Source organism: Branchiostoma belcheri, unplaced genomic scaffold, assembly GCF_001625305.1.
Source record: "Branchiostoma belcheri isolate BF01 breed outbred unplaced genomic scaffold, Haploidv18h27 scaffold241, whole genome shotgun sequence".
In the NCBI taxonomy this organism is placed as follows: Eukaryota; Metazoa; Chordata; class Leptocardii; order Amphioxiformes; family Branchiostomatidae; genus Branchiostoma; species Branchiostoma belcheri.
The window spans coordinates 91,586-118,598 of NW_017803845.1; the positions used below are offsets into that span (position 1 = coordinate 91,586).

Below are 27,013 nucleotides of genomic sequence, written 5' to 3' on the forward strand. Positions count from 1 at the left end.
TACTTGAATGCATGGCTATTTCTTGTTCTCTTCTGGGCTGGTATTAGGTACTTAGTGGATGGTACGTCCACCAGTTTATTAGTCATTTTGTACATCATGCATAGTCTGGACATCTTTCTTCTGTCTTCCAGTGAGGTCCACTGTAGGTTTCTTTTCATTTCCGTGACACTAGCACCTCTTTCATAGTTGTTCATAGAGAATCTTGCAGCTTGATTCTGTACCCTTTCCAGTTTGTCTTTGTCTTTCTTTGTAACTGTGACCAAAGAGTGATGACAGTGGGATAAGGGAAGATATGATTGAATGAAAGACTCAGGACAGGAGGGCACTGATTTTCCATTTATTTATTGCTATTTTCATGAAGAATAAAAGACTTGTTGGTTGTTGCACTTTGTTCTCTCATTCAATTTGTGCCCTATGGCCTAAGATTTGTCGTCCCTTATCATATTTCGTCACTTATCATATTTCATATGCAGGCATATTTCATATGCAGGCATCTTGCTTTTTTGAGCCCTTCTTGTTTTTTTCGCGCTCTTGCATTAGATTTAGAGTCTCCAGAGGACGTCATCCATAATTATTGGTGTGGCCTAATGGGAGTTGAAAGCAAATTGTGTATTTTCGAAAAAAAAAAAAATTCATCAGGTTACACAACCAGGGCTTCTCTTACCTTGCTTACTCTCGATGTCAGACACCTTCCTCAGAGCTTCTGACTGAAGTTCTGCTTCTCACCGCTATATGTAGCCGATGTAGGTGGCGCTTTTGCGGTGAGAACATAATCCCGAACGTTGCTAAATTTGAATCCCCCTCTTCGAATTCCCGGTCCATCACTGGGGTTGACGTTGGCCTACATTCGCTACATATCGTGGCGAGAACCAGTACTGCAGTCAGAAGCCCCGGGGAAGGTGTCTGGTGCAAATAGAATCATAATCAAAATCAGAGCACTGGTTCGGTAACCCGATGAAATCATTTTCGGAAGGACATAATTTGTATTAAATTCAAAACTGATGTAGATAAGACATGATGGCTTTTTAAAAACCGGTGGAAGCCTGACATTCGAATGAGACTGGATGTTTAAGTTGAACTTAACAAACACATGCAACTCTGTGCCTTAAAACTGATGCATGGTTGCCTCTACCCATTGGTACCAAAATGTTTTTCTAGCATTCAAAAATGTTTTTTCAAGAGAGAAGCAGTAATACGTTTCTTTTTCTTAGGATGTTTCCAATGTGCTACTCCTGGTGGCGCGAAGTCATGTGGGATTGCTGGTTAACGAGCGACATCTATGACGTCAATCCATTGCCTTGGCACGACTGTTATTACCCGCCACAAACTGAAGGTACGCCATTGGCCAGTGTTTCTAAAACTCCAATTTGAAGTCATTAATGCAAAATAAACTGTTCACCAACTCAAAAATTTTGACTCACCGGAATTTTCATCTTCATCACCTTTCTGACCCCAGTGTTGTAGACACGTGACATGCGACGTGCGAAGTCCGCGCTGGGTCAAAGTTCGTCGGAAGCTGGTATCGCCACCCGTCCTGTCACGTGTGCGGAAAAAACACGTGTCTACAGCACCTGGCTCAAAAATTACTGAAGACCTAGGCCGTGTTTAAGGCCGTGTCTATACGGAACCACCCAAGGCGGTTTACATGTGGTTTACCCCGAAGCCGGTTTCAAGTGGCTCCATGTGAACGCCCCGAAATCACATTGAAAGCGCCTCGATCCCAAGCGACTTCTAGAGGTGGTTTCGAATCGGTTTCCCCGCATCGCGATTTGCGTCTGAACGCAATGTGATTTCAATGTAACTTCGCCTGGTCATGGATTACGGAGTGATATTTCTTTTTTTATATGCATACCAACTTTTACGTGGCAGCAACTTAAATAGTAGTAATGGTCAAATAATGTGTCCGTTCTACTTCTAGGGCGACCTTCATCGCCTCTGGCGGGACCACGTCGGCATTCGGCCGAGATGGAGGGGGGCACCAGCAAGCAGGTCGTTGATCTCTGACATTAATAACACGCCACCTTGCGTGTTATCATCAAACAGCAATAAATGTAGCTCAAGCGAATTGTGATCGGACACGCTTCACAGGAGTGTATGGCACGTGGACCAGATGTGAGGAATGTGAGTTACCCGAATCGCGGGTTGGGTGACTTCACTTAAACGCGGCCCTAGAGATTCGGTCTAAAATTCCGGTTAGTCAAAATTTTTTGAGTTGGAGAACAGTTTAATTTTCATTATATGATTAACCAGTTCTGATGATTTGAAACCATCATCGGGACCATTGGCATCCACATATAGTATATATTTCATCCATAGCAACAATTAAATCCCCCCTAACCCACATCCCTCTATCTGTGAATCAACTACATGTTTGTTACCAACTTACGCATTTTTGTCTCTCTGAACGTTGAAGATTGCCACAATGGTTGGGGGGAAAACTACAGAGGCTTGCGTAACAGAACTGCAACCGGGGAAGTCTGCCTTGATTGGAAGGAAAGCGAACAAAACTGGGTATGTATGAAATACGACTTTCATTATCTCTCTCTCTCTCTTACACACACTCTCATTCTACCATGACTATGTTTAAAAAACAGTATGCTTTATTCAAGATATGAAAATTTATATATTGTTCAGTATCTGCTAGAGAAAAAAATAATAATTGGTAACTATAAATAATAATAATAATAATAGATGGTTTATTGAAAGTAATTTGCAGCCACCGGGCTGAATGTACCTTGTACAATTGCTAAAAATCTTAAATTACAAACTAACAGTACTCATTGAAACTCAATATAGAAACTCATTAACACAATATAGAAACTCATTAACACAATATAGAAGGCTTGCTATTAATTTCGTCATAGTTTGCGTTAACACATTTACACAAATATACGAGGCTAGCATTAACTACATTAACTCATTGGCAATATTCACATTTTCGCAAGTTCACAGTTCTTGTATAGGTATTAGTGTTCATTCAAGAGTCTGGTCATGTACGGGATGGGGCTGTTGTAATATCTACTTGTTCTAGTTTTGACAGGGTTCAGCAGGTGCTTAGATCTAGTGTCTCTGGTACTTATGTCGCCACGCAAAGGTGGGAGCCAAGTTCTGTAAGTCTCAGAGTCAAGCATCCTTCTGGCGAAGTTGTAAGACAGAGTACGACGTCTGGCTTCAAGTGTGGGCAAGTCAAGTTTGCGGCATGCTTCTGATTACGATGTGTATGAAGGTCCTAAGATTATCCGACATGCCCTTCTCTGTATAGCCTCAATCCTTGCTCGTTGAGCTGATGTTAGGCCAGGGTGCCACGCGGGGGCGGCGTATTCGCAAACTGGTCGTATGAGTGTCTTGTAGCATGTGAGAAGATCGTCGCAGGGAAGGTTGAAGCTCCGGAGCTGACTGAGTAGATAGAGTTTTTGACTGCCTTTTCTGACAACATTGTTAACATGGGACTCCCAGTGTAGGTCGGATTGAACGTGAATGCCCAGTAGTTTGACTGTTTGGACTTCCACCAACGGTTCACCGGCTATAGAAAGCTGAGGTCGTTGAAAGGGGGCTTTTGTGAACGACACGTGCATCACCATGCACTTTCTTGGATGCAGCTTCATTTCCCGATCGGTAGTCCAGGTGGAGAGATGATCAAGGTCAGTCTGCAAGGTGGAGGTAGCTTCGATCTTCCGACTCTCTGCGAGATTTAAATCATCAACAAACTTCCACCTTGTAGTAGTGGCGTCGTGACAAGCATCATTAATAATAGCAAGAAATATGAGTGGACCAAGAACAGTCCCCTGTGGTAGGCCACAAGTGGTTGAAGACCAATCGGAGTAAACACTGTTGTAAACAACTCGTTGTTCCCTGTCAGTAAGGAAGCTGCATAGCCAGTTTGCCAGTGAAGGTCTTAATCCCATGTTGAGCAGGCTTGTAATCGCAAGGTTGTGATCTATACGATCAAAAGCCTTGGAAAAATCCGTTGTGACCAGGCTCGTAATAGTTCCTCTTTGGTCAGCGGTTTTCGTCAGCTGGTTAACGATGTCAATTAAGCAATGTGTCGTAGAGCGACCGGATAGGCAGCCAAACTGGTTGCGGTCAATCCGGTCCTTTATGTCGCTGTAGAGCTTTGTGGCTACAAATCGTTCAACGACTTTCGCCAGAACTGGAGTCAAGGATACCGGACGGAGTTCGTCGACAGAGGGAGGTCGTGTTTTTGCTAACGGCACGATGTTTGCCTTGCGCCACAGTACGGGGACCGTTCCTTCTGCAAGGGATGTATTCAAAATTGATGTTACAGGTGTTGCCAACTCGTACGCAAACTCTTTAATTATTCTGTTGGGTATGTTGTCCGGTCCGATAGCCTTTCTAGGTTTAATTTTTCGAAGACTGTTGTAGACCTCCCAAGGCTGAACTTGCTCTTCGGGTTTGGCCGGAAGAAATGCAGGTAGCTTGTCACGGTCAAGTGGCTCGAGCGAACACGTAACTTCGCACAGGGCTTTGTTGATAGCGTTGGCCGTAGTCTTGTAGTCCTCTGAAGGCACACCATCAATGTTCAATGTAACTGGTTTGGCCAAAATCTCCATGGTAACTGTACACAAGGCAGTTCGCCACAAGGCACCTGCCTACATGACACATATGTTCAAATGGCTGTCACCCCCAGTGCTGAGAGTTCGTACTCGCACTGCTACGAAACAGCTCTACAGCTTCAACCCTCACATGCTGGACACTCCCAAAGCACATGTGGAATCCTTCAAGGGCAGCCTGCAGTATCAAGGGCCTGTACAGTGGAACTGTCTTGCTGCTGACCAGCGGCAACTGGCAGCAACGTCAGCATTTAAAAACGGACTGTAGATGACCGCAGATGAAATGTGCCTATATTGCATACTGTGATTGTTTTGTATAATATTTAAATGTTTGTAACATTTGTTGTATATTGTTGCGTTGAACTTGTGTAATGTTATTTTTAATGTGTGCCCAGGGATACCTGAAAATCAGATCAACTGATCTGAGGTATGCCCTGGTGAAATAAATAAACTTGAACTTGAAACATGAACTTGGTTTGGCACAGGTGACACAAGAAGTCATTGACAAGTGGAACCTGGACGGCAACTACTGCCGAAACCCTGCACGACAGTACAGTGAACCGTGGTGTTATGTGACGGATCGTCAAAACAAGCCTAGAGCAAGACTATGTAGTGTACCGGCATGTGGCAGTAAGTCAGTTCTGTTACCTTATAACTAAACGACTTATCATGGCGTGATACGTAGTGTGGCGTAACGACAGAGCAGAGCGTTCGGCTTGGAACCTGGAGGTACCGAGTTCGAATCCTGCCTTGCCACTGATCTTGTGCCCTTGGGAAAGCTGGGCACTTTACACGACTTTCCTCACTTAATCACAATGACAAATGTTGGAAAAACATCTTTGACAAAAAAGAATATACATTGTACTCTGTTGAAGTTGCAGTTGACCACATGTGAAACAAGAATTGGACATTTCAGACTTTTAAGGTAATAATTTGGGTTTATAAATTTATTGGAAGAACCAAGGGGATTCTATCAAGAAATCTGATGTGGCAAATCTGATATTGTCAACCTATTGTGCGGACAGACTAAATACAAACCCAGCACTTCCGTCCTGGAAGGAATGATCAACACGATATCAACACCAATCGTTTGTTGTCAGCTAACTTACATGTCTGTTGATGTTGTTATCGTTCTTGTTCTTATTATTTTATTTATTGGTTTATTTGTATCAACGTATAAACAACATATCTCGCAGCCTTGACAAACAGGGCTGAATTCTGATGTTTGTTTACAATATAAATCATTAATTAATAGTAGAAAAATACAAATTACAATCATGTGGGAATGTCATGTTCTTGTGCATCATCTATATGATGCACAGGATGCACATATGATGATTTACGTAATAAGCTATTCAAATTTATCGAATCTAGTACTAACAATAGATTCGGTGCTTTGGACAGATATACATACACATTCAAATGCAACAACTCTTACAATGCAAAAATAGGTAAATACATAAAAGACTGTTTTGTTATTGGAAAAAAACCGAAACTCATCATTAGCCCTACTTGATTGTATAGCTGTATTAGCTCTTTTTAGCTATTTTCATTTTATACCCTTTTCTTTTCTGTTCAGTAGTCGTTGCCATACTTTGTACCATGTACAATTGTAGTGCAATAAATTTCTTTTTTTTCTCGTTAACACAAGGAAACGAATGGTCCGAATACTCTGCCTGTGAAGACTCCTTGACCAACGGTACTTTGGTCTTCAGCGCCGCAAAGTCTGGGAACCGGAAATGCAGATGGGTGATATCGGTAATACCTTGTCACTACTTTACGACTACGTTCCTATACATAGATTCATTTCTTCAAACAAACTAGTTAAGAAAAAACAAGAACTTACAGTTAAAAAATAAGAAAAGAATTTACGATTCAAATATATCATAATATGTATCTGTGTGGCCGGTATAACCAGCCTTTGACGTAACACACCAGCTTCGCAGGTACGCGGCGCGGCGGCATCTGGCTATATTACACCGAACGATTTGTTACACTTAGCCTTTGAACATACTATAGCCTACTGTACTTGGTGGCAGCGATTTCCACTCTCTACGATAGTTCTACGAAAAATTAGTTTAAACGCCTAAATTCGTAGATGTGATTTTGTTCATGTGCACCACACTTCAGGCTGATTCACCAATGTGATGCCCAAATAAGGGTTTTTGTTTCTATTTTAAAGACCGATTACAAAACTGGTAGCTAGCTACATGTTGTTTGTTTGTTTGTTTGTTTGTTAGGCTCATAATAATTTTTTTTATTAAACTGCACGACCCATTCTTCGAGGGTGTTCAGATCTTCTTGCAGAAGTTGAGTCATTCTGTGTATCACTCAGCAATCAGTCCCGTAACTGGAAGCCGTAGGGGCAATCATCGGCAAATAACCTCACATTTGAATCAAGCTGATCTGGTAAGTCTTACAAGAGTAAGACTAATGGTCCCAGGACAGTTCCTTGTGGAACCCCAGATGCTACTCTAACGGTAGCCGAGGTCTTCCCTTCCACTACTGCCTGCTGATTGCAAGAGTAAAATATTGCTTCTTCATTTCAAGCGTTTTGTGATTAAAATGTTTCTTCTTCTTGCCTTAGGTGGAGCCACATATGAAGATCAATCTAACATTCCATCACATCTCGATAAATAAGGAGAGGTGGAGGCCTGACTGTCCGTACGACCACATAGAAGTGTTTGATGGAGAACATCCAGAGGGTCTTCACAATTTTAGTGGTAAGCAGTTGAAATGTCGTAAACCATCGCCTGCCGCAAGGGGGTGTCCAGAGGGTGTTTATTTCGACACTCAAAAACACAGATACAAAAACGATCCGAATCATCTCGGTCCCATGTATAAGCTAATCATATGTCAAGAACCAAAGAAATCCCAACGAACAGAAACACACCTTCCGCAGCAGGAGACATCACCTGCTCAATCTGGGCTAAGGCCGTATTTATGTGAAGTCAACCAAACCACGATTCGGGTAACTCACATTCCTCACATCTGGTCCACGTGCCATACATTCCTTTTAAAACGTGCCCGATCACGATTCTCCGAAACTACATTCATTCTTGTTTGATGAAAACACGCTAGGTAGGTCCCCCCCTCCCAGCGTATCTTGGCCGAATGCCGACGTGGTCCCGCCAGAGGCGGTGAAGCTCGTCCTAGAACGGACACATTATTTGACCATTACTGCTCTTTAAGTTGCTGACACGTAAAATTTGGTATTGCATATAAATAAAGAAATATCACCCCGTAATCCATGACCAAGTGAAGTCACATTGAAATCACATTGCGTTCAGACGCAAATCGCGATGCGGGAAAACCGATTCGAAACCACCTCTAGAAGTGGCTTCGGATCAAGGCGCTTTCAATGTGATTTGGAGCGTTCAGCCACTTGAAACCGGCTTCGGGGTAAACCACCTGTAAAGCGCCTTGGGTGACTTCACATAAACACGGCCTAAAACAATGGCTAAAAGACAATCTTCTTCGGCATTTCTATTCAGAAATTAACTCCAGGTGGGAAGCAAGGAAATAAGTTAAGAACTTACAAAACATTTTGAAATTCTTACGTATGAAAAAGAACAATATTCAGATGTGCAAAAGGAAGATTGTTCAAACATTTCGGAAATACGTAAATATGTAACTGAAAACTATGTCAATTTGTTCAAAATGTTTCAAAATAGGAGAAGAGATATAGACATAACATGACATAACTCTTGTTCCTCCTATACCCTACTAATGAGTTATCTAACGTTGTGCATTTGGCCCATGTATGGCGTGAATACGCAAGTCCATTGTTATTGTCATTAAAAAAACTGTAATAAAATGCTGAAATACTAGTAACATTTAATCTATTAATTTCGTCACTTATCAAGATTGTTTGATTTTATTTCTATCCAGGGAAATTCTGCGGTGGTGTCCAGCCCGTATCCATCATAAGTGAGAGTTACAAGATATCAATTTTATTCACCAGCGAAGGCTTTGGAGAACTTCTGATCAAATACTTCAACGCCACCTTCTCAGCCATACCAAGAGGTAGGTTAATTGCCTTCGACAGAAGGCTATGAAATCGTTTTTGCACTGTTTTGCAGATTATGCACGATAAAGTTTGAAGGCATGGTCCGTGGTTCACGATTTTTGGCAGGCAGTTTGTCTTACTGATGGGCATTGTGAAGGCCAGAAATGGGCTTCGTGGGGGGTTCTTACGTGACTGGAGCTGACCTTTTGTGTGAAGGCATGAGCCCTCCGAACTCTAGTTTAATTTGTTACCGTCCTTCCCGCACCACGTGGTGCATGGGGCGGCGCCCATCTCCGGTTCAGTAACCCTTGGGCCACAAAGTAGCGCAATCTACATCACTACAGCAGTGGTGTGTGTTTAACTCCCATAGTCTTTTTAAAAATGCTGAGTGCTAAGGAGAGAAAGCAGTATGTACAATTTTTAAAGTCTTTGGTGCTTGGTATGACTCGGCCGGGGATCGAACTCACGACCTACCGAATGCAGGACACTCTACCCACTTGTCCGTTGCACCGGCACAAAAGAGGTAGGACCCCTCCTGAAATACTACCTGTTTCAATCCAAATTCTTCCCTTCTATCCAAATCCTCCTCACCTTTTGTACATGTATAAACATTGTATTTTAGAATAGTTATGTTCTTTCATTCACAACCATTTGTTATACATGAGCCGCCGTTTCGGTAAAACGAATAAAAGGAACTGTAATATTCAATCATTTACCAACCTGATGAAGTTATTTACGACTGTATGTTTAGGTTCTTTCAAAAGATCTTAACCTAAAGACATCCAATTCAATTTCAGGGCAGCAAAACAAAACAAAAAAATATCCCGAATAACAATAACAAAATCTTTCTAATATTGACACATTATGCCATCTCTTAGCACATTTTTGTCATCTTTTTATACTTGAAGCGTTCGAAATAGCCCGAAAACAAGCTACGTGAAGAGTCCCTGTATTTTTAGAACAACCAATAAATACTAGTACTAGAATCAGCCTATGATACACATCAAGCAACCATCGCGTTTTGGTCTCTCAGATATCAGTATTGTATGGGATTTGGTTGATTCAACTTAGGCCACAGCAAGTAATTTTTATGGATGACATCAGCGCGCGCATTAATTTTCGCCTGATTTTGGAAAAAAAAAAATCAAGAAATTTTGTTGCCCTCTGACAGTGGTCAACATGACAAAGATGTCTGTTGCCGGAAGGTGGATGTCAGATAACTATGAAGAGAGCTCGAGATGACAACAATAGGCTCTGATTTAATGTTTTGTTTCTTACTTGATGCAGTGATATGTAAAACTGGCTGTGTATATGTGATGTTCCCACCGAATCAAAACCATTTGTACAATGACTGAGTCAAAACTTTAAAATGTAGGAACCTTGTTTTTTCGGCCCGCCTTGTTTTTTTTCGCCCGCTCGCATTAGATTTGGAGTCTGCGGAGGATGTCATCCACAAAATTTACTTGCTGTGGCCTTACTATAGAAAATTGACCTTGACAATCGAGTTTTACAGCCCTGAAATCGCCTTGGATACCTTTGATAAGCTAATTTTCTCATGAAATTCATCTGATGAGGAAATGATTGAAATGTTCTCAACCTAGAACTTTGGTCTTCCTCAATAGACTGACCCAGTGGGATTTGTCACGTGACTTTTCTGACATCGTTTACCAGATACCTTTGACCTAGTGTCGACGTCACACTTCAGAGAAGCCACGTGACAAGCCTCACTGGGTCAGTCTACTGAGGAAGATAAGACCAGAGTGACCGGTCGAAAGCTCAAGGTGCATTTACCTGTGTGTTGGGACAAAAGTTTACACATAACATCAATTACGTCCACGTAAAAACTGTAGGGACAGTGACATGTGACGTGGCGAAGTGGCCTTGCGTTGACCAAGCGAGGTGCATCTGGCTCTACCAGAAATGTGATGGGAACATTGACTGCTGGGACCGAAGTGACGAGAACGATTGTGGTATGTATAGACTTAACCATATGCATATGCTACGCATGTATAGTAAGACATGGGACGTCGATGTTATTAATACACATTATCTCAAATTGTTCGTTTTATAACAACGTTCGAAATGAGCTGACTATTCAAACTTCTACAATTTATCCCGATTTTACTAAACTTACAGACAAAGAAAAGACTATTTTTCTGTTAACTTCCCAAAACCCACAAACTTTAGAAAAGGTGGGCCATTACGTCTTCCATGGTTTACAAAAGAGAAGTCAAACCCTTCAGACATAGCTATAGTTTTAGTCAACTACTTTTCGTCATGTAGATACTATTGTATAATAATATAATCTGTTTCAATACTGTTGTATGTTTATGATTTCCAATTAGCCTACGGGCACGAATTTGCAATAAAACTTCCTTAATTAATGTTTTCATTTGATGTGGATAATTCATGAAATTATGTTTGGAACTTTCCCCCAAGGCCAGTTGAAACACGTTAAAATAAAATAAACGAACAAACAATCTAACCAGCTTGAGCATAAAGTTTCAAAGAAAACCAAGAGCTCGAGGAGAGGAGGATGATCGCGGGTCTTAATTCACAATGCAACGTTATTTAGTTATACAATAAGAAATAATAATATTGCCGCCAACGAAGGATTCACAAGTGTTAAAAATGCTGGGGTGAAATTTGACCCCACTAGACCACGCATAAACTTTCTAGGATAACTCAATCAACAATGTTGCAATCTCAGTAAAAAAACGAATGAGAAGTTATAAGACAACTACACAAAGAAATGTCAAAATGGCACATGTACATATTACACCTGGGGTCAGTGTTTGATCCCAAACGGTGGTGTGAGGGTTAAATATTGCAACAGAGGTTGCCTTTCTTAAGTTAACGGGTAGACTATTCACCAATTTCACACTTCCCATAATGCCTAGTAACGGTCACGGATATGCAGGGATATGACGTAAGACCACCCCCCTCCCCCTTCCTCGATGTAGTATTTCCAACAAATTCTATCGACAAACTGGTCAACTATTGTTTTGAATTATTTATCTAGTATGAAGCACATGCCATAATTGCATTTTTGTTGGAATTAGAGAAAATGACGTACCTTCTATCGTTCCACCTTCTACCGAAGACTCTCCTACTCGCACGGTCGCATGCATTACCGAGTAGGAGAGTCTTCGGTAGAAAAGTGTGAAATTGGTGAATTCCACAACACTGCTCCTGAGTAGGAGACCGATCTTCTGTTCCAGCTTGTGAAGCGATTCCATCTGTGGTGGAGGAGAGACGAGTCTGCCCGCGCTCGTTTACCAAGACGGCGTTTCCCAACTTCTTACGACACAACAACGCTTCGGAACTGGAGGAAGCTGGAAACCTAGAAGATGCGAGCGCTCTTAAGGGAAGTTCGTGCCATGATCAGGTGAGACACTTCTTTTCCAGTCACCACGTACATATGACACTCCTGTACGTTTGGAATCGAATCTGTTCTTAGTTCTCTGTAACTGTTACATCTCGCGAGATACGCTGTGTAGCGTGGGGTCGTGTGGCGTAGCGGCAGAGTGCGCGACTCGGAACTTAGAGTCCCGGGTTCGAGTCCTGAGATGCCACCGACCTTGTGCCCTTGGGAAAGGCACTTTACACGGCTTTCCTCACTTAGCTCAGGTGTAAATGAGTATTGTCCTGTCATGTATTTGTCCCCTGTGTTGGTGGCGGCATTAATATATGTTGAAAAAAACTTGAGTGTGTCGTCACCACGTCTGGTGATTACATGTTGGAATAAAAAAAAACTGTTAAATAACTGACCACAAGTATGTATATATCTTACTCCCGCACGTTTGGGGCCGCATTGTAGATACATTTCCCTGTAATCACGCATATGTGTAGAAGTGTAGATATTGTACGTTTGGGAATGCATCTATAGCAGCGACACCTGTGCTGCAGTGCAATGTGAACCAGTCAGAATTGCCCTGAGGAAGGTGACAGGCAGTCACCGAAACGTCGGCTGAATAAAAGACTTGATTGTTACCTCCATGAAAAATGGAGATATTATTTTTGGCGTCTGTGTGTGTGTGTGTCTGTCTGTGTGTTTGTCTGTGTGTATGTGTGTGTTTGTGTTTCTGCACATTTGTAGTCAGCATAACATCATAACGCCTTTATCAATTGTGATGATATTTGGTATGCTGGTAGGTCGTAGGAAGACAAATGTCAAGGTCAAATATGGGCCTCCTGTTAGCTGACCTTGGTACTGCAGCAGAACTTTCGGTTTTTGTATCTTTTGTCCTGAACATGCTATGGACTTGGATTTATGGTAACAGATAGCTTTTTTTCTCAGGAATAATTGGTGTGAGTTTTGCCCCCCTATCAGCTTGTGCTGGAACTGCAGGGGAGCTTCTGGCGAAATATTTGAAAGCCAGTCCAGAGTCCAGATAGGAACAACGTATTTTCATCATTTTTGGTATGTAGGTGAATGAAAGAGAGATGCACATAATTATATGCAAATTATGCAAATGAGGACCAAATTTGCATAATTAAGGAGGAAATTCTATAATTACAGTGTCTTATATAATATTACTTCTATACATGTGATCTGTTTAATCTATGGCTGGCGGAACATTAACAGATACTAATTATGCAAATGACGACCTAATTTGCATAATTAATGAGAAACTTCTGTGATTCCTTATTGGTAAATGATGGGAATTCTATACCTTGTACCTTGGAGGTTAACATCACTATGTAATGTTAATGTCATTTGCATAATTAGTGAGGACATTTTTAACTGAAGTATGAGAAAGGAGAGGAACTTAAGACGCAAAATATTGTAATTTGAATTTAAAAAGCCATTAATGGAACTAGATTATGGTAACTACTTTCCATAGTCAATTAGACAAAATAAAATTTAAAAAAATTACAAAAACTCATATATTTTATGGAGGTATGAGATCTCCGAATTCTTGTTTAGAGAGCTCTTTACTCAGTGCCTTACAAACCTGAAGAAACTATGCACGGACCAGGAGATGGACCAGTAAAATGGATTTCGCATTGGAATTGAATGCTGAAACCACTAGAAACAAGCACTTTAAAACAAATTTACGTTTATTTCAAACCTCAAGTCTTTACCCTCACTGCAAAGCCGGATACCAAGATTTCACAACCTGTCAAAGTGGGCCATTCTATGGAGCGAAGAAGTATTTAGAGGCCAATAACTACTATAAGATAATATATCGGCTATATCATACAGAGTCATAACAAAACCAACGGCTAAACAGCATAATGGACCTATACCATTATTTGTTTGTTTACCACAATAAATGCCGGTCAATCGACGTTTATATTGTACAGGGGTGCGTAGCTCGCGCGGTGTGTGTTTGTGTAGCGTTAGCCTTAATATAAGGCTTTTAATGCAGTACTACTTTCGTCTAATGTCACAACTAAATCACCCATGCGGCATGTAATGCTGTGTCAACACAACTAGACGCAGCAAAAAATCAGACATGCCTTACTTTGAAAACTTTGAAATGATCTTTATTCTTTAACTGACCGTTCTAGAATGTTCTTTAGAACAGGTAAACAAACTGTGACGTAATAATAGTATAGGTCCATTGGACAACATAATTGAACGTCATTACAAGAGAACTGCGAAAACAGGGCCAGCTTCGTCTTTTATTGACTGATTATTAGCGTAATGACATAGGGTGTAGAGCTATTTGAGAAAACTTGTTGCGCAATGAAGTTTATGTAACTATCATTCTATGTACAGATTCGTGAGTTCACGTGCTACAATCTTCTCCCGGAGTGCTTGTCTGACGAGCTCACACGCCACCCCTGCCGGTCATGGTGTGCAGAGGTCCGTGCAGCCTGTACGGACGAACCACTGCTGGAGATCATTCCTCCCTGTAAACACTTTCCAGACGACAACTGCGAATATGGAGATGTGAACGACGGTAGGAGATTGTTATGTGTACCTTGGCAGGAGGAGAACACATTGCTTTTGCTCGTTTTCTTCTTCATCGTCAGCTCCAAACAAATAAGGCCAACGACCTGGACCTGGGGTCTGTCACCATGGTAACTGGTGCTGTAACAGGCACCCTGTGGTGTTGGGTTACAGTATGTACCAATTAGTCACAGTGAACACATAGTTGGAGGGGCTGGTCACCGTACATGTATAAAATGTAATATGTGTCAGAAAAAAACAGACATTGTAGTTTGTTAGGTTAGGCCATGTAAATATAAACGTATGCATTTACTTTGCAAGTGTTACCTTTCTAATCTTGTCTTACCCTTGTTGTGTTGTGTTTTGCATTCATCAGGACAATGATTTGTAACAAGTGAAAAAACAAATGAAAGAAATAGGGGTTTAAATAAATCGGAAGAGTTCACACTTAGAAAATGAGACTCTGTAACTTCCTCACAGAATGCTACCATGGGAATGGCCGAAACTATAGAGGAAAGAAGAACATAACAGTGTCAGATAAAGTGTGCGTGGCCTGGCACCTAAGCGCATATCAGGGGGAAAGGTACAAGTGGCTCAATCTGGAGGAAAACTACTGCCGTAACCCGGATGGTGCCCTGAGACCTTGGTGCTACACAGACAAAGCCAGGAACTGGGAGTATTGTGACCTAGTCCCATGCAGCAAAACAAAAGGTAATTCGTACTATTATGAAAGTCCATCTGTGTTGGTAGTTACATGTTCAGAGTTCAAAATTTTGATCCAACACAAAGAAGTTCTCTCACCTAGAGCTTTCGACATCGTCTACTAGATACCTTTGACCCAGTGTTGACGTTACACTTCAAAGAAGCCACGTGACAAGCTTCACTGGGTCAGTCTACTGAGGAAGACCAGAGTGACTGGTCGAAAGCTCAAGGTGCATAAGAGAACTTCTTTGTGTTGTATTAAACGTTTTAACTCCAAACAAAAGGTAATAGTTACAAAATCTCAATAATTTCATGAAACATTTCAGTTTTTTGCTTAGTTAGTGAATAAATGGTTAGTTTTGAAACGTTTTTTGAAAAGAGGAATATATTATTGAGATTCAAAATAAAAGGAATCGGAGATTTGAAACGTCCGAAAATTTATAGATATGTCTTGCGTTATTGCTTTTCTTCATATAATGTGCGATTGTATGACGTAATTATGATAACTTAATCCACTATTACACAATGGTTGGTATTTCATACCATTATTACATATATAGTACACATTCTCTAAAACTCGCCGCCAAATAAACAATATTTTCTTCCTCAGTATTTATTCGAACTGGTTTACTTTACCACAATCTACAGCAGTGCGCAGGCGTATCCCACAATATGTTGCTGTTTCTGGTCTTTCGAACATACGGTTGACCGTAAGTTCCACAATCAGTTGAACACTTGGTCGCACAAGAGCAAGATCGGAGCTGTGTCGCTCCCGTCTTCGAGTCATGCGATCCTGTTTGCATATTTTAAGTAATCACAAGACGTGGTGACGACATACTCAAATTATAAGGGCACAAGATCGTTGGCATGTCAGGACTCGAACCCGGGACCTCTTGGTTCCGAGTCGAGCACACATCCTGTTTGCGACCTAATTGTAACTTTAACTACGGTGGGGTCGTGTGGTGTAGCGGCAGAGTGCGCGACTCGGAACCAATAGTCCCGGGTTCGAGTCCTGACATGCCACCGATCTTGTGCCCCTGGGAAAGGCACTTTACACGACTTTCCTCGCTTAGCTCAGGTGTAAATGAGTATTGTCCTGTCATGTATTTGTCCCCTGTATTGGTGGCGGCATTAATATAAGTTGACAAAACTTGAGTGTGCCGTCACCACGCCTGGTGATTACATGTTGGAATAATAATAATAAAGAAAACTTTAACTACACTCTGTTTGTTCTAGTCGCTTTCTGTGATGACCGCGTACGCTCCAGAAGTATCCGTGTCAAGCCCATACGACCCAGGTACTGGCCAGGAGAGACGGTAACGTACATGTGTGAGACAGGCTACACACTGAGTGGAGCGTCCATGGCCGAGTGCAATCAAGACGGAGTTTGGGATGTTGATCCTCCAGAGTGTATAGGTACAAGTTTCAACAGTTCATTTTTGTTCCTTTGACACTGATACCTTAACTACATAATACTACATGTATGTAATGAGAAAAAGAGCTAAAAGTATTTGGTGCCTTCAATTTATCTTTGTGATAAAATTTCAACATTGTAATCATAATGCAATAATAGAGAACCTATGATTAATTAAAAGATGTAGTTTGGGATTGTTGAAAAATCATGTTTTTTTATTAGGTAAGATTGTAATTGTAAGATTCACTGCATACTATTTAAATTTTGTCTTCTCTGTCGTTGGGTTGACTTCGTTTTCTTCTTCTGCAATGTTCCAGAAAACAAACGTACTCAGCTGCTGATTGACAAGTTCAACCGGTCTGTCTACAGTGCAGACCTGCCGCCTACCGACACGGGAGTGCACATCACCTTAGCTGGAGCCATCAACGCCGTCATAAGCCTGGTCTGATTAATCATGTCTCATTTTGATTTTTATTTGATTTGATTTTTATTGTTTGCACATTAACAAAACAGACAATAATAATACGAAACCTATGGTGGCTCGACACTTTTTCTGAACATATTGCACTAACAAAAATTGTTAAATTGTATGGTATAATTGAAAAGATGGAAAAAATAGATACCTGAACCACTGTTTACTTTCTGCAAAATATGACATCTATAAGAGTACAGCTTTGAATAAGAAACCTTATTTCTGTAATGCATGATTTTCGAGACAAACATTCTTCGTAAAATGTCACATCACAAATACGTATTCTGTGTATTAGTATATTTGTATTAAGAGGGGCTTGCCACACTGTTTTCTTTTTGCTGTATGTACATCTCTTTGATAAACGAATAAAAAAATAATAATAATAATAATACGAAACAAGGATAAAACAGGTGCAGGAGGAGGGGAGAAGCATGGAATGCTTATACTAGGCCCTCCTCCTCTAAACTATACAAAATTAAATATAATCAATAAATGGAAATAATACAATAGAAAATGGAAATAATACAATGAGGATAATCAAATAATGTACGGTAAAATGTAAGGTATAAATACAGAGCAATAATGATAATGATAATAATTGGTATGAGTTACAATAAGAGAAAAACACGAAACTCCTACAGGGGGCTAGGTTCGTTTATCAGACGCATTTTCTGCATGCGATCTTGGATTTTGACCAATGACGTAATCAAATTTGCATAAATTATGAATATATAGTTATATAAATTACATATAATTATATATATATGATATGTTATTAATGTTAAAAGGACGTGTAATTAAACACAAAAAGCTGAGCATTTAATGTTTGTTATTAATGTTAAAAGGACGTGTAATTAAACACAAAAAGCTGAGCATTTAATGTTTAAAGCAAAATTACTGAATTTCCAAAAACTGACTTTTAGAAATCCGTTGACATGGCAACGAAATTTTTTTTTAAACCTATCCCGTTAATATGACATTGCTGCCAGATATATTTTAGGAAAAGTCGCCAAATTTGATGGTTCTAGCGCAAGCCGTTCAGGCACGGGCCTCATCAAAAGCACCCCCTCCCCGGTCTGAATAGGGTAAACATGAATGAAATAATTCAATCGATCTATTTCCCGGCCATCTCAGAATGTGATATTTTACGAATGTTAAAGTCACTCAATGAAAGTTCATATTTGTTTGTCCACGTTCCAGGATGAATCGGTTCCCTCCATTCTATCTGATGTTAGCATTGAATTGGTAAGTGGTTCACTGTCTATACCTACATACACGTACATTGCTAGTTTATCTATTTTGGGTAACGTTTTCTTCAGGCCCCCTTGGAAAGCAAATCACTATACGGTAATCGCTAATCGGCCCTTGATTTTATAATTATAATATGATGCAAGATGCAAATATTTCATATAAATAAAACACAAATTTTAACAAAATTACCAATACGAACGGACACGGCCCATGATAAACCAGCTCTCACACTTATTTGTGTGTTTTTTCTTTACCATTTACAGTATTGAGTTAATATATGTAATGTTTCAAACAAACAAAATTCGACTTTTTTTTCTATGAAATTCGTTCAAATTCATAGTGGTCCTCGCGTAGGTGCGAACTCACGCTCATTCACGCCATGGATGTGCTCTCGCGAGAATAGAATCAAAATGGCGAGTGTATCTGGAATGAGGTCTCTTGATGCCGATATTTTCATTGCAGCACTGGTATGACCCCAGACTATCCTGGACACCGTCTTCGTACGATGACCTGGAGAGTATGACTTTGCCCCACATCAAAGTGTGGACGCCACTAATGTCCCTGGCAGGAAGGTACATTGTACACATCTCAGCTGTATGTTTTTGAGTATGCTAGTAATATATGCTTTTTTTTACTTGCAATTCTCTGTCACCACTAATGCTTCTGAACTGCAAGTCAAGTTGTAATCTTCTAATCTATATTCGAATTATATTTTTGCTCTTTTGAGTATATGTACATGTATTTATATATATATATGATTCATTTTTTTGTATTATGATAAATATTTTGTCAATTTTAAGTCAATATTTTGATCATGATGCGATTGCAATGTCATGCTACAAACGGCTGTAAATTATGTAAATTGCAACACAATTCAGGCTTTTTCAACCTGCAATGATGTTTTCATGAATAAAGTGACTACAAATTTGTAAAAATCTGCCACACACAGCTGCGTTCTACATCATTAATTAATTGACTAATCAATCAATCAATCAATTCACTAACTGTATTTCTATTTCTATACAATACTAAGCAATACCCCTCGCGGGGTCTAATGCTTAGGGAAGTGGTCGTTCCCCAGCGTGACCGGTGGTGGTGGTGAGGAAAAAAGAATAACAACAAACAAGTAATACAAAAAAAAAACTATGTACAGAAGTCATGGCTGGGGATTGGCCACATTCCTACAGCTGGGTACAGCTAGGGAAGCCATAATGACTGGCTACCCCAGCTTTGAAATGTTCAATTGACTTAGCCATTACCAGATGGTCAGGTAAGGCGTTCCATTCGATCACTGTTCGTGGGAAAAAGCTACCTCTAAAAGTCTCTGTTCTACAGTGTAGTGTGTTGAAACGTAGCTGGTGCCCTCTGGTTGGGTTAGTGTTTCTTGTAAGAATGTGGTGTAGAGGAATGGATATAAGATTGTTGACTGCTTTGTAGAGGAGGCATAGACGCTGTTGTTGTCTCCGTTGCTGGAGCGTTGGCCAACCAAGTGAGTTTTGTATGGCAGTAATGCTGCTTGAGTGTTTGTAGTTACCTGACACGAACCTTGCGGCTCGTTTTTGCACTGACTCTAGCTTATCAATTAGACTGTTGGTTTGGGCGTGTATCTGTTTGTGTGGGTCCCATACTGAGGAAGCATATTCAAGTTTGGGTCGTATTAGTGATATGTAGGCTCTGGCCCTTACCTGCTTACTTGCCCCCCTTAGATTGCGTCTGACGAACCCCAAGGTGCTGCTAGCTTTCGCAGTAATGTCATTGATGTGTGCCTTCCACCTGAGGTTGTGGCTGAGTATGACACCTAGGTAGGGATGCTGATTGTTGTGGTTTAGCGGTTCATTGAACATAAAATAGAGATGAGCAGGTGATCTACTGGACTTGTGGATGTGGACAATAGAGCATTTATTTACATTAAACCGGAGCTGCCAATCTTGTGACCATTTACAGAGTTGGTCCAGATCTTTTTGGAGAATTTCCTGGTCTTGACTACAGTGTATCGGGCGGTAAACAAGACAATCATCAGCAAAAAGTCTCAACTGTGATGATATGTTGGCATTTATATCATTAATGTAAATGAGGAACAACAATGGCCCCAGAACTGTCCCCTGTGGAACCCCAGATTTAACCCTGACCAGACTTGACTTTTCCCCATCAACCACTACCTGTTGGTAGCGGTCAAGTAGCCAGTTTCTGATCCAGCCTAAGTTTTTACCTCTAATCCCATGGTGTTCTAGTTTGTTAAGTAGTCGGGTGTGCGGAACGCTATCAAAAACTGTAGTAAAATGTTGAACTTTATTACAACACAAAGATTACACAGAGATTAAATTTCATAATAAGTACTAGTAGCTAATGGACCTATACCATTATTACGTCACAGTTTGTTTACCTGTTCTAAAGAACGTTCTAGAACGGTCAGTTAAAGAATAAAGATCATTTCAAAGTTTTCAAAGTAAGGTATGTCTGATTTTTGCGAAAATGGTACTGTATTAAAAGCCTTATACTAGGCTAACGCTACACAAACACATACATGTACCGCGCTAAGCACCACTGTACAATATAAACGTCGATTGACCGGCATTCATTGCGGTAAACAAACTGTGACGTAATAATGGTATAGGTCCATTAAATAACTAACTATGGAAGTCTATTGTTTTGCATGTGTGGTTTCCATGATAACTAACTATGGAAGACTATTGTTTTGTGTGTGTGGTTTCCATGATAACTAACTATGGAAGACTATTGTTTTGTGTGTGTGGTTTCCATGATAACTAACTATATATGGAAGGCTATTGCTTTGCATGTGTGGTTTCCATGATAACTAACTATGGAAGGCTATTGTTTTGCATGTGTGGTTTCCATGATAACTAACTATGGAAGACTATTGTTTTGTGTGTGTGGTTTCCATGATAACTAACTATATATGGAAGGCTATTGTTTTGCATGTGTGGTTTCCATGATAACTAACTATGGAAGACTATTGTTTTGCATGTGTGGTTTCCATGATAACTATATATGGAAGACTATTGTTTTGCATGTGTGGTTTTGATGATGTTCTACAGCGCTGACAAAGACTTCGCAGGTCTTCCCGAGGTGGACGTGACAGTCAATCATGATGGAGAAGTCATCTGGGCATTTGGTAAGAGAAGGCCGCAGAACACAATATTTCATTATAATGACGTGAGTATAGAAAGTGGGGTCGTTTGGCATAACGGTAGAGTGCTCAAATCCAAGAGCTCCCGGGTTCGAATCCTGCCCGATGCCGCCGATCCTTTGGAAAGGCACTTTACACGACTTTCCTAACTTAACACGACTTTCCTAACTTAACACTTGCAATAATGGATACCTGACTTTGGTTGGGTAGGTAAAAGACGGTGGAAAGACGGGCTCCGCCTTTCAATACCGTGCCCTAGACATAGTGTATTTATAGTGTTTCCGCCAAACATAAAATCCGTATCCGCCTTCTACCTTGTGTTTTCCCTTGACTTACTTGACTGGGACTCGCTTAGCGTAAAACTAGCGTAACGCCAAAACAATACCTCAATTTTTCATGGAGGTAATAAAGTTTTTCTTCTGTGATGACAGAAACGCTGCTGGAGACACGGTGCGACTTGAACCACTTCCTCTTCCCGTTCGACAACATGACGTGCCCGGTGTGTCTGTACGTGAGAAGCACGTCTGGCGAGGAGCTGCGATGTCCAACCGGGAACAGCAGCAGACATCATCAACAACATCATCAGTTTGACGTTATGGACTGTGAGCAAGAGGTGACTTCCGTGTCAGGAGAGTGGTACACAACATACAGCATGGCCGTGGACAGCCAGAAGGTAGTACTTTCTTTATTCTTTATTTCAGGTAAAAAAGCACAGTACATCATTATCAATAATAATACAAAACTCTAGAGAGATATTCAAATAAAACAGAAAAAAACTAGATGCATAGCATTGTTTGTGTTTAGGAAGAAAGAGTTCCTGTAGCTGGCGTCAGCTCTTAGTGGGCGAATGATGATGTAGTTATGGGAGGGAAATAATCACTTTAAGAAATACGAACAAATCCTCCTCCGTCTAGTTTTAAATGTGTCAGTATAGGTAAACAAACATCTCGCTAGCACTACATAGCATGAAAGTCCATCTGTGTCGGTACAAGTCATTATGAAATAAAATGTTCTCAAAAACAGCGCCCTGCAGTTGAGAGGCACAGAGAAAAGTAAGAGGAAAAGAGAGAAAGACGAATAAAGTCGAAACCACAGAAAACACACTACGGATTTGGTGCCCCAATGTGCCAACATCTGCACATTTGCCACCAAGAGCCTTAATTTTTTCTCTCTTTAGGGATGCTTGGACATCTACCTTAAAAGGAGCCCCGTTCAGCACATGTGCACAACAGTAGCGCCAGGGGTCATCCTCTCTCTTCTCTTCTGTATCATCTTCTTCATCCCCATTGACAATGGCGACAGGCTGTCCTTCGGCATGGCCATCCTCTTGTCCATGTTCGTCACCTTACTCGTCATCTCTGAAGTCTTACCCAGGTCCAGCGAGATTCCATTCTTTGGTATGTGGACTTTTTTTGTTTTATCATGAAAGTTCACCTGTGTTGGTAGTTTTTTTAAAGCTAAAATTAATATATGATCCAACACACAGAATGGTCCTCACCTACATGTAGTGCTTTCGACCAGTCACTCTTCACATCAAGGCCATTCACCCTTCACTCAACCGTGACGGGGGCCGATATCGTTTACCAGATACTTTTGATTGACCAAAAATGGAATACTGTTGTCACATCTGGGCTGGAGCTGCACAGAGCTCGTTGAGCTGTTTAGATAGGGTCCAAAATCGTTTGCGAAATCTCGTTGGGAGATACCTGCACGCCACCTTACAACCGCTTTCACACCGGCGCGATGTTGCAAGCCTGGCGTTGCTATATCGATATTTCCACGGCAGATGCTCTGCTGAACTTCACTCCCTTGTACCCCCACTCAGAACATTCTCTGCAAGAACACGCTTAGCCACCTTAACAGCAGAAAATCACCCTTTCTTCCTCAATAGTCCATCAGTCAAGAGAAAAAATTCATGCTGACAGTTTCTTCCCCAGAACCAATTCACTGTGGAACAAGCTTCCCCGTGAATGTTTCACCGCTAATTATAACCTCCAACGGTTTAAATCAAGGGTGAACAAATATCTGATTACGCATCCATCACTGTAACCCAAAACATGTAAGTGGCTCTCACGAGCCTTGCTTTGAGGTGAATCTGAAGTAAATAAAAAAAAAGTGTTGACGTCACACTTCGGAGAAGCCACGTAGTAACCAGTCTCTTTGGTTTATTGAGGAAGACCAGAGTGACTGGTCGAAAGCTCTAGAAGAGAACCATTATTTTATGAAGATAATCAGCACCAAAATAAGGTCCCACAATGGTTTGATAAAAGCAACTTCTTGTTGTTGTTTTTTTTAAGTATAAAAATATCTTATAGATATTAAGATTAAAAAAAGAAAAAAATAGAAAAAAATTACGAAATTAATTAGATAGAAATGTTTAAAAAATATTTCAAAACGTTGTTGTTTGAATGATCAAACAGGTATTCTGAACATTGTGGCCATCGTGTTGATGGGTTTCTTCATGCTGGTCACAACTGTTCTCATCAATCTTCACGCGAGAGATGGCGAGATTCCCGCCTGGATGAGGAGCTTCTTCCTACGAGGCTGTTCACGAATTCTTCTGCTTGGAGATCTCACCAAGTATGGGCTTCAATTTTAATCAACAAAATCTAAAAAAAAAAAAAAACAGAATCAAATCTGCCCAAGGCGACCACCCAGGGGACCGAAGAAAAACGGTCATCTTGGACAGGTGGTCGCCCTGAAGAGGGTCGCCTCACAACATGACCGTGACTGAATGGTTTCCTAGTTGAGATGTTTTAATATCAAATGCTGTAATTATCTTCAGTTCTATGGTGAATGCATGTGCATGGGGAGTGTGGTACATGGACCAATTTACGTCGAACAAAAACATCGTTCAGCAGTGGAGGCAAACTGGCTGGTTTCTCCTTTATTTCTCATTGGTTATCATCAACAATTAACACGATTGAAACTGAGGTGGTCACCTTGGCAGGTTTGACTGTACTCTACAATCAGACGTTTAGGCTTTTTTACGTGTATTAGGCGTTTTTATCGGGTTTTCTTTTTTAACCCAGCCAATTTCGGATGGCAAATGATTCCTGCTTGGCCAATTACTGTCTGTCTTTGAAGCCACCAAAAGATCTGATTGGAGAACACCTAAAATGATAATGATCTGGTTGCCTTATGATACATATTAATTGTAATTGTTTTTTTTTTGCATGTGCTAACAGTACATGAACGTTCATCGGGATACTAGACGCTTAAGTTGGAAATTAGAATGAAATAACTGGTATACAATTTGCAAGGTCTTTTCTGCATACCTGTACACGTACAGCATTCTTAAATTCGTCTGACTTTAACTACCTAGGCAGTCTGAGACTGATGTTGACGAAGAGAAAGCAAACGTCCCGCATGACAGCCAAACCAACGAAAGCGACCTGGAGGCAGACGCCCTGAAGGACCAGGATACCGGTATGCCGTACAGGGAACCCTCCACCGCCCATGGTATTGCGCAGGAAATGTCGAAGACCGTCAATGCACTGAAGGAAAGCATCTTACTCCTGAAGGAAATGGCAGAAGACGAGCCAGGAAAACGGAATGAATGGATGATGCTCACTCGGGTACTTGATCGAATCTGTTTCGTGCTCTATGTTGGTGGAATAATTTTCTTACCCATGGCTTTCCTCATGTGAGGGAACGGTTAAGGGCCTAAGTGTAGTTAACGGCCGCAAACGTCGGTTTTCCATCCCGACAAAATTACTGTGCGTTGACGATATAATACAGCTCCCGATGTCGTCTGATTGCTCTAGGCTGTCTGATAATGGACCTATACCATTATTACGTCACAGTTTGTTTACCGCAATGAATGCCGGTCAATCGACGTTTATATTGTGCAGGGGTGCGTAGAGCGGTGTGTGTTTGTGTAGCGTTAGCCTAATATAAGGCTTTTAATGCAGTACTACTTTCGTCTAATGTCACAACTAAATCACCCATGCGGCATGTAATGCTGTGTCAACACAACTAGACGCAGCAAAAAATCAGAATACCTTACTTTGAAAACTTTGAAATGATCTTTATTCTTTAACTGACCGTTCCAGAATGTTCTTTAGAACAGGTAAACAAACTGTGACGTAATAATGGTATAGGTCCATTGCGTCGGGGCTTTAGACTGCGTCGGACTTTAAAATGCGTCGGGCCTTACAAATGCGTCTTACAAATGACAAGAATAGAAACAACAGATAAAACAATATGTTTCCTTCGATATACGAATGTAAGCATAATTACCTCGTACATTACGGCCATGATCAGTGTTATGAACATCAATAAGGCGGCCCCTACCTAAGGCATTCTTGTGTAGCATTATGATAGCCAGCAAGCGTAGGTTTAGTTGATATTTCATAGGAACAAAAGGTCGATGAATAGATAGGTAAGGCAAGTACAAAACTGGTGGTTACACCTAAAGGCGGTTTACCGATTATGCGAAACAAAGAAACTTAAACTGCAAACCGGTTGAACTTCGGAGAACAGATTGGCTGATTATATATAATCTGATCCAGAACCATGGAAGCAGAAAGTAGTAGTAGTAGTAGTAGTAGTAGTAATAGTAGTAGTAGTAGTAAGCCTTTATTTAAACTCGAAAGCTTGTTCGGTAGAATGCTTGAAACACGGTGGAATAAGAAAAAAAAGAACAATCATGTTTAAGGTAAGGGCGCTTTTAAAAATCCCTGAAACATGGATTGTATCGTTTCAATCAGGACCAAATCAGGCAGATTTAGTAGGACAGCTGATTGTTTCCGAATGACAGATCACGCATTACCGTGGGAAAGGTGAATATATGGTTTCCATGTCAATCTAAGACCTGTAAGTACCTGAACACGTTGTCATTGGGGAAAACAACCTGCAAATAAACGCAATAAAGCAATTCTATAAAACAGTCACTCTGAACAATGAGTCCTTCAGCTTACAGACCTTTCATTAAACAAACAAGCTTTTATTTTTAAACACACCTTGACACAACTGGTACATCAAAGCATGTCTACAGAAACGTACATTAATGGTTTGGGTTAGGGTTAGGACATGGAAGGACAGGCATGTTCACCTGTATGTGGATGGTGTTCAGCACCAAGGACAGGCATGTTCACCTGTATGTAGATAGTGTTCAACACCAAGGACAGGCATGTTCCCTGTATGTAGATGGTGCTCAGCACCAAGGACAGGCATGTTCCCTGTATGTAGATGGTGCTCAGCACCAAGGGCATGTGTGTTTACCTGTATGTTGATGATGTTCAGTGCCAAGGGCAGACATGTTCACCTGTATGTAGATGGTGTTTAGCACCAAAGACAGGCATGTTCACCTGTATGTAGATAGTGTTCAACACCAAGGACAGGCATGTTCCCTGTATGTAGATGGTGTTCAGCACCAAGGACAGGCATGTTCACCTATATGTGTATGGTGTTCAGCACCAAGGACAGGCATGTTCACCTGTATGTGGATGGTGTTCAGCACCAAGGACAGGCATGTTCACCTGTATGTTGATGGTGTTCAGTACCAAGGACATGTGTGTTTACCTGTATGTTGATGATGTT

General features: G+C 40.9%; 1 protein-coding gene across 1 annotated transcript in view; it reads left to right on the forward strand.

Moving 5' to 3' along the window:
- LOC109471233 overlaps positions 1-27,013 on the forward strand; it is a 92,953-nt gene that overhangs the window by 4,856 nt on the left and 61,084 nt on the right. Inside the window, exons 3-14 of the mRNA XM_019770512.1 lie at positions 4,649-4,814; positions 8,536-8,597; positions 11,802-11,968; positions 14,309-14,492; positions 16,421-16,600; positions 16,916-17,040; positions 18,784-18,893; positions 21,378-21,454; positions 21,901-22,142; positions 22,647-22,866; positions 23,890-24,049; positions 24,795-24,931. Of these exons, the coding sequence (XP_019626071.1) occupies positions 4,649-4,814; positions 8,536-8,597; positions 11,802-11,968; positions 14,309-14,492; positions 16,421-16,600; positions 16,916-17,040; positions 18,784-18,893; positions 21,378-21,454; positions 21,901-22,142; positions 22,647-22,866; positions 23,890-24,049; positions 24,795-24,931 (1,830 nt within the window). The remainder of the gene's footprint in view (positions 1-4,648; positions 4,815-8,535; positions 8,598-11,801; positions 11,969-14,308; positions 14,493-16,420; positions 16,601-16,915; positions 17,041-18,783; positions 18,894-21,377; positions 21,455-21,900; positions 22,143-22,646; positions 22,867-23,889; positions 24,050-24,794; positions 24,932-27,013) is intronic.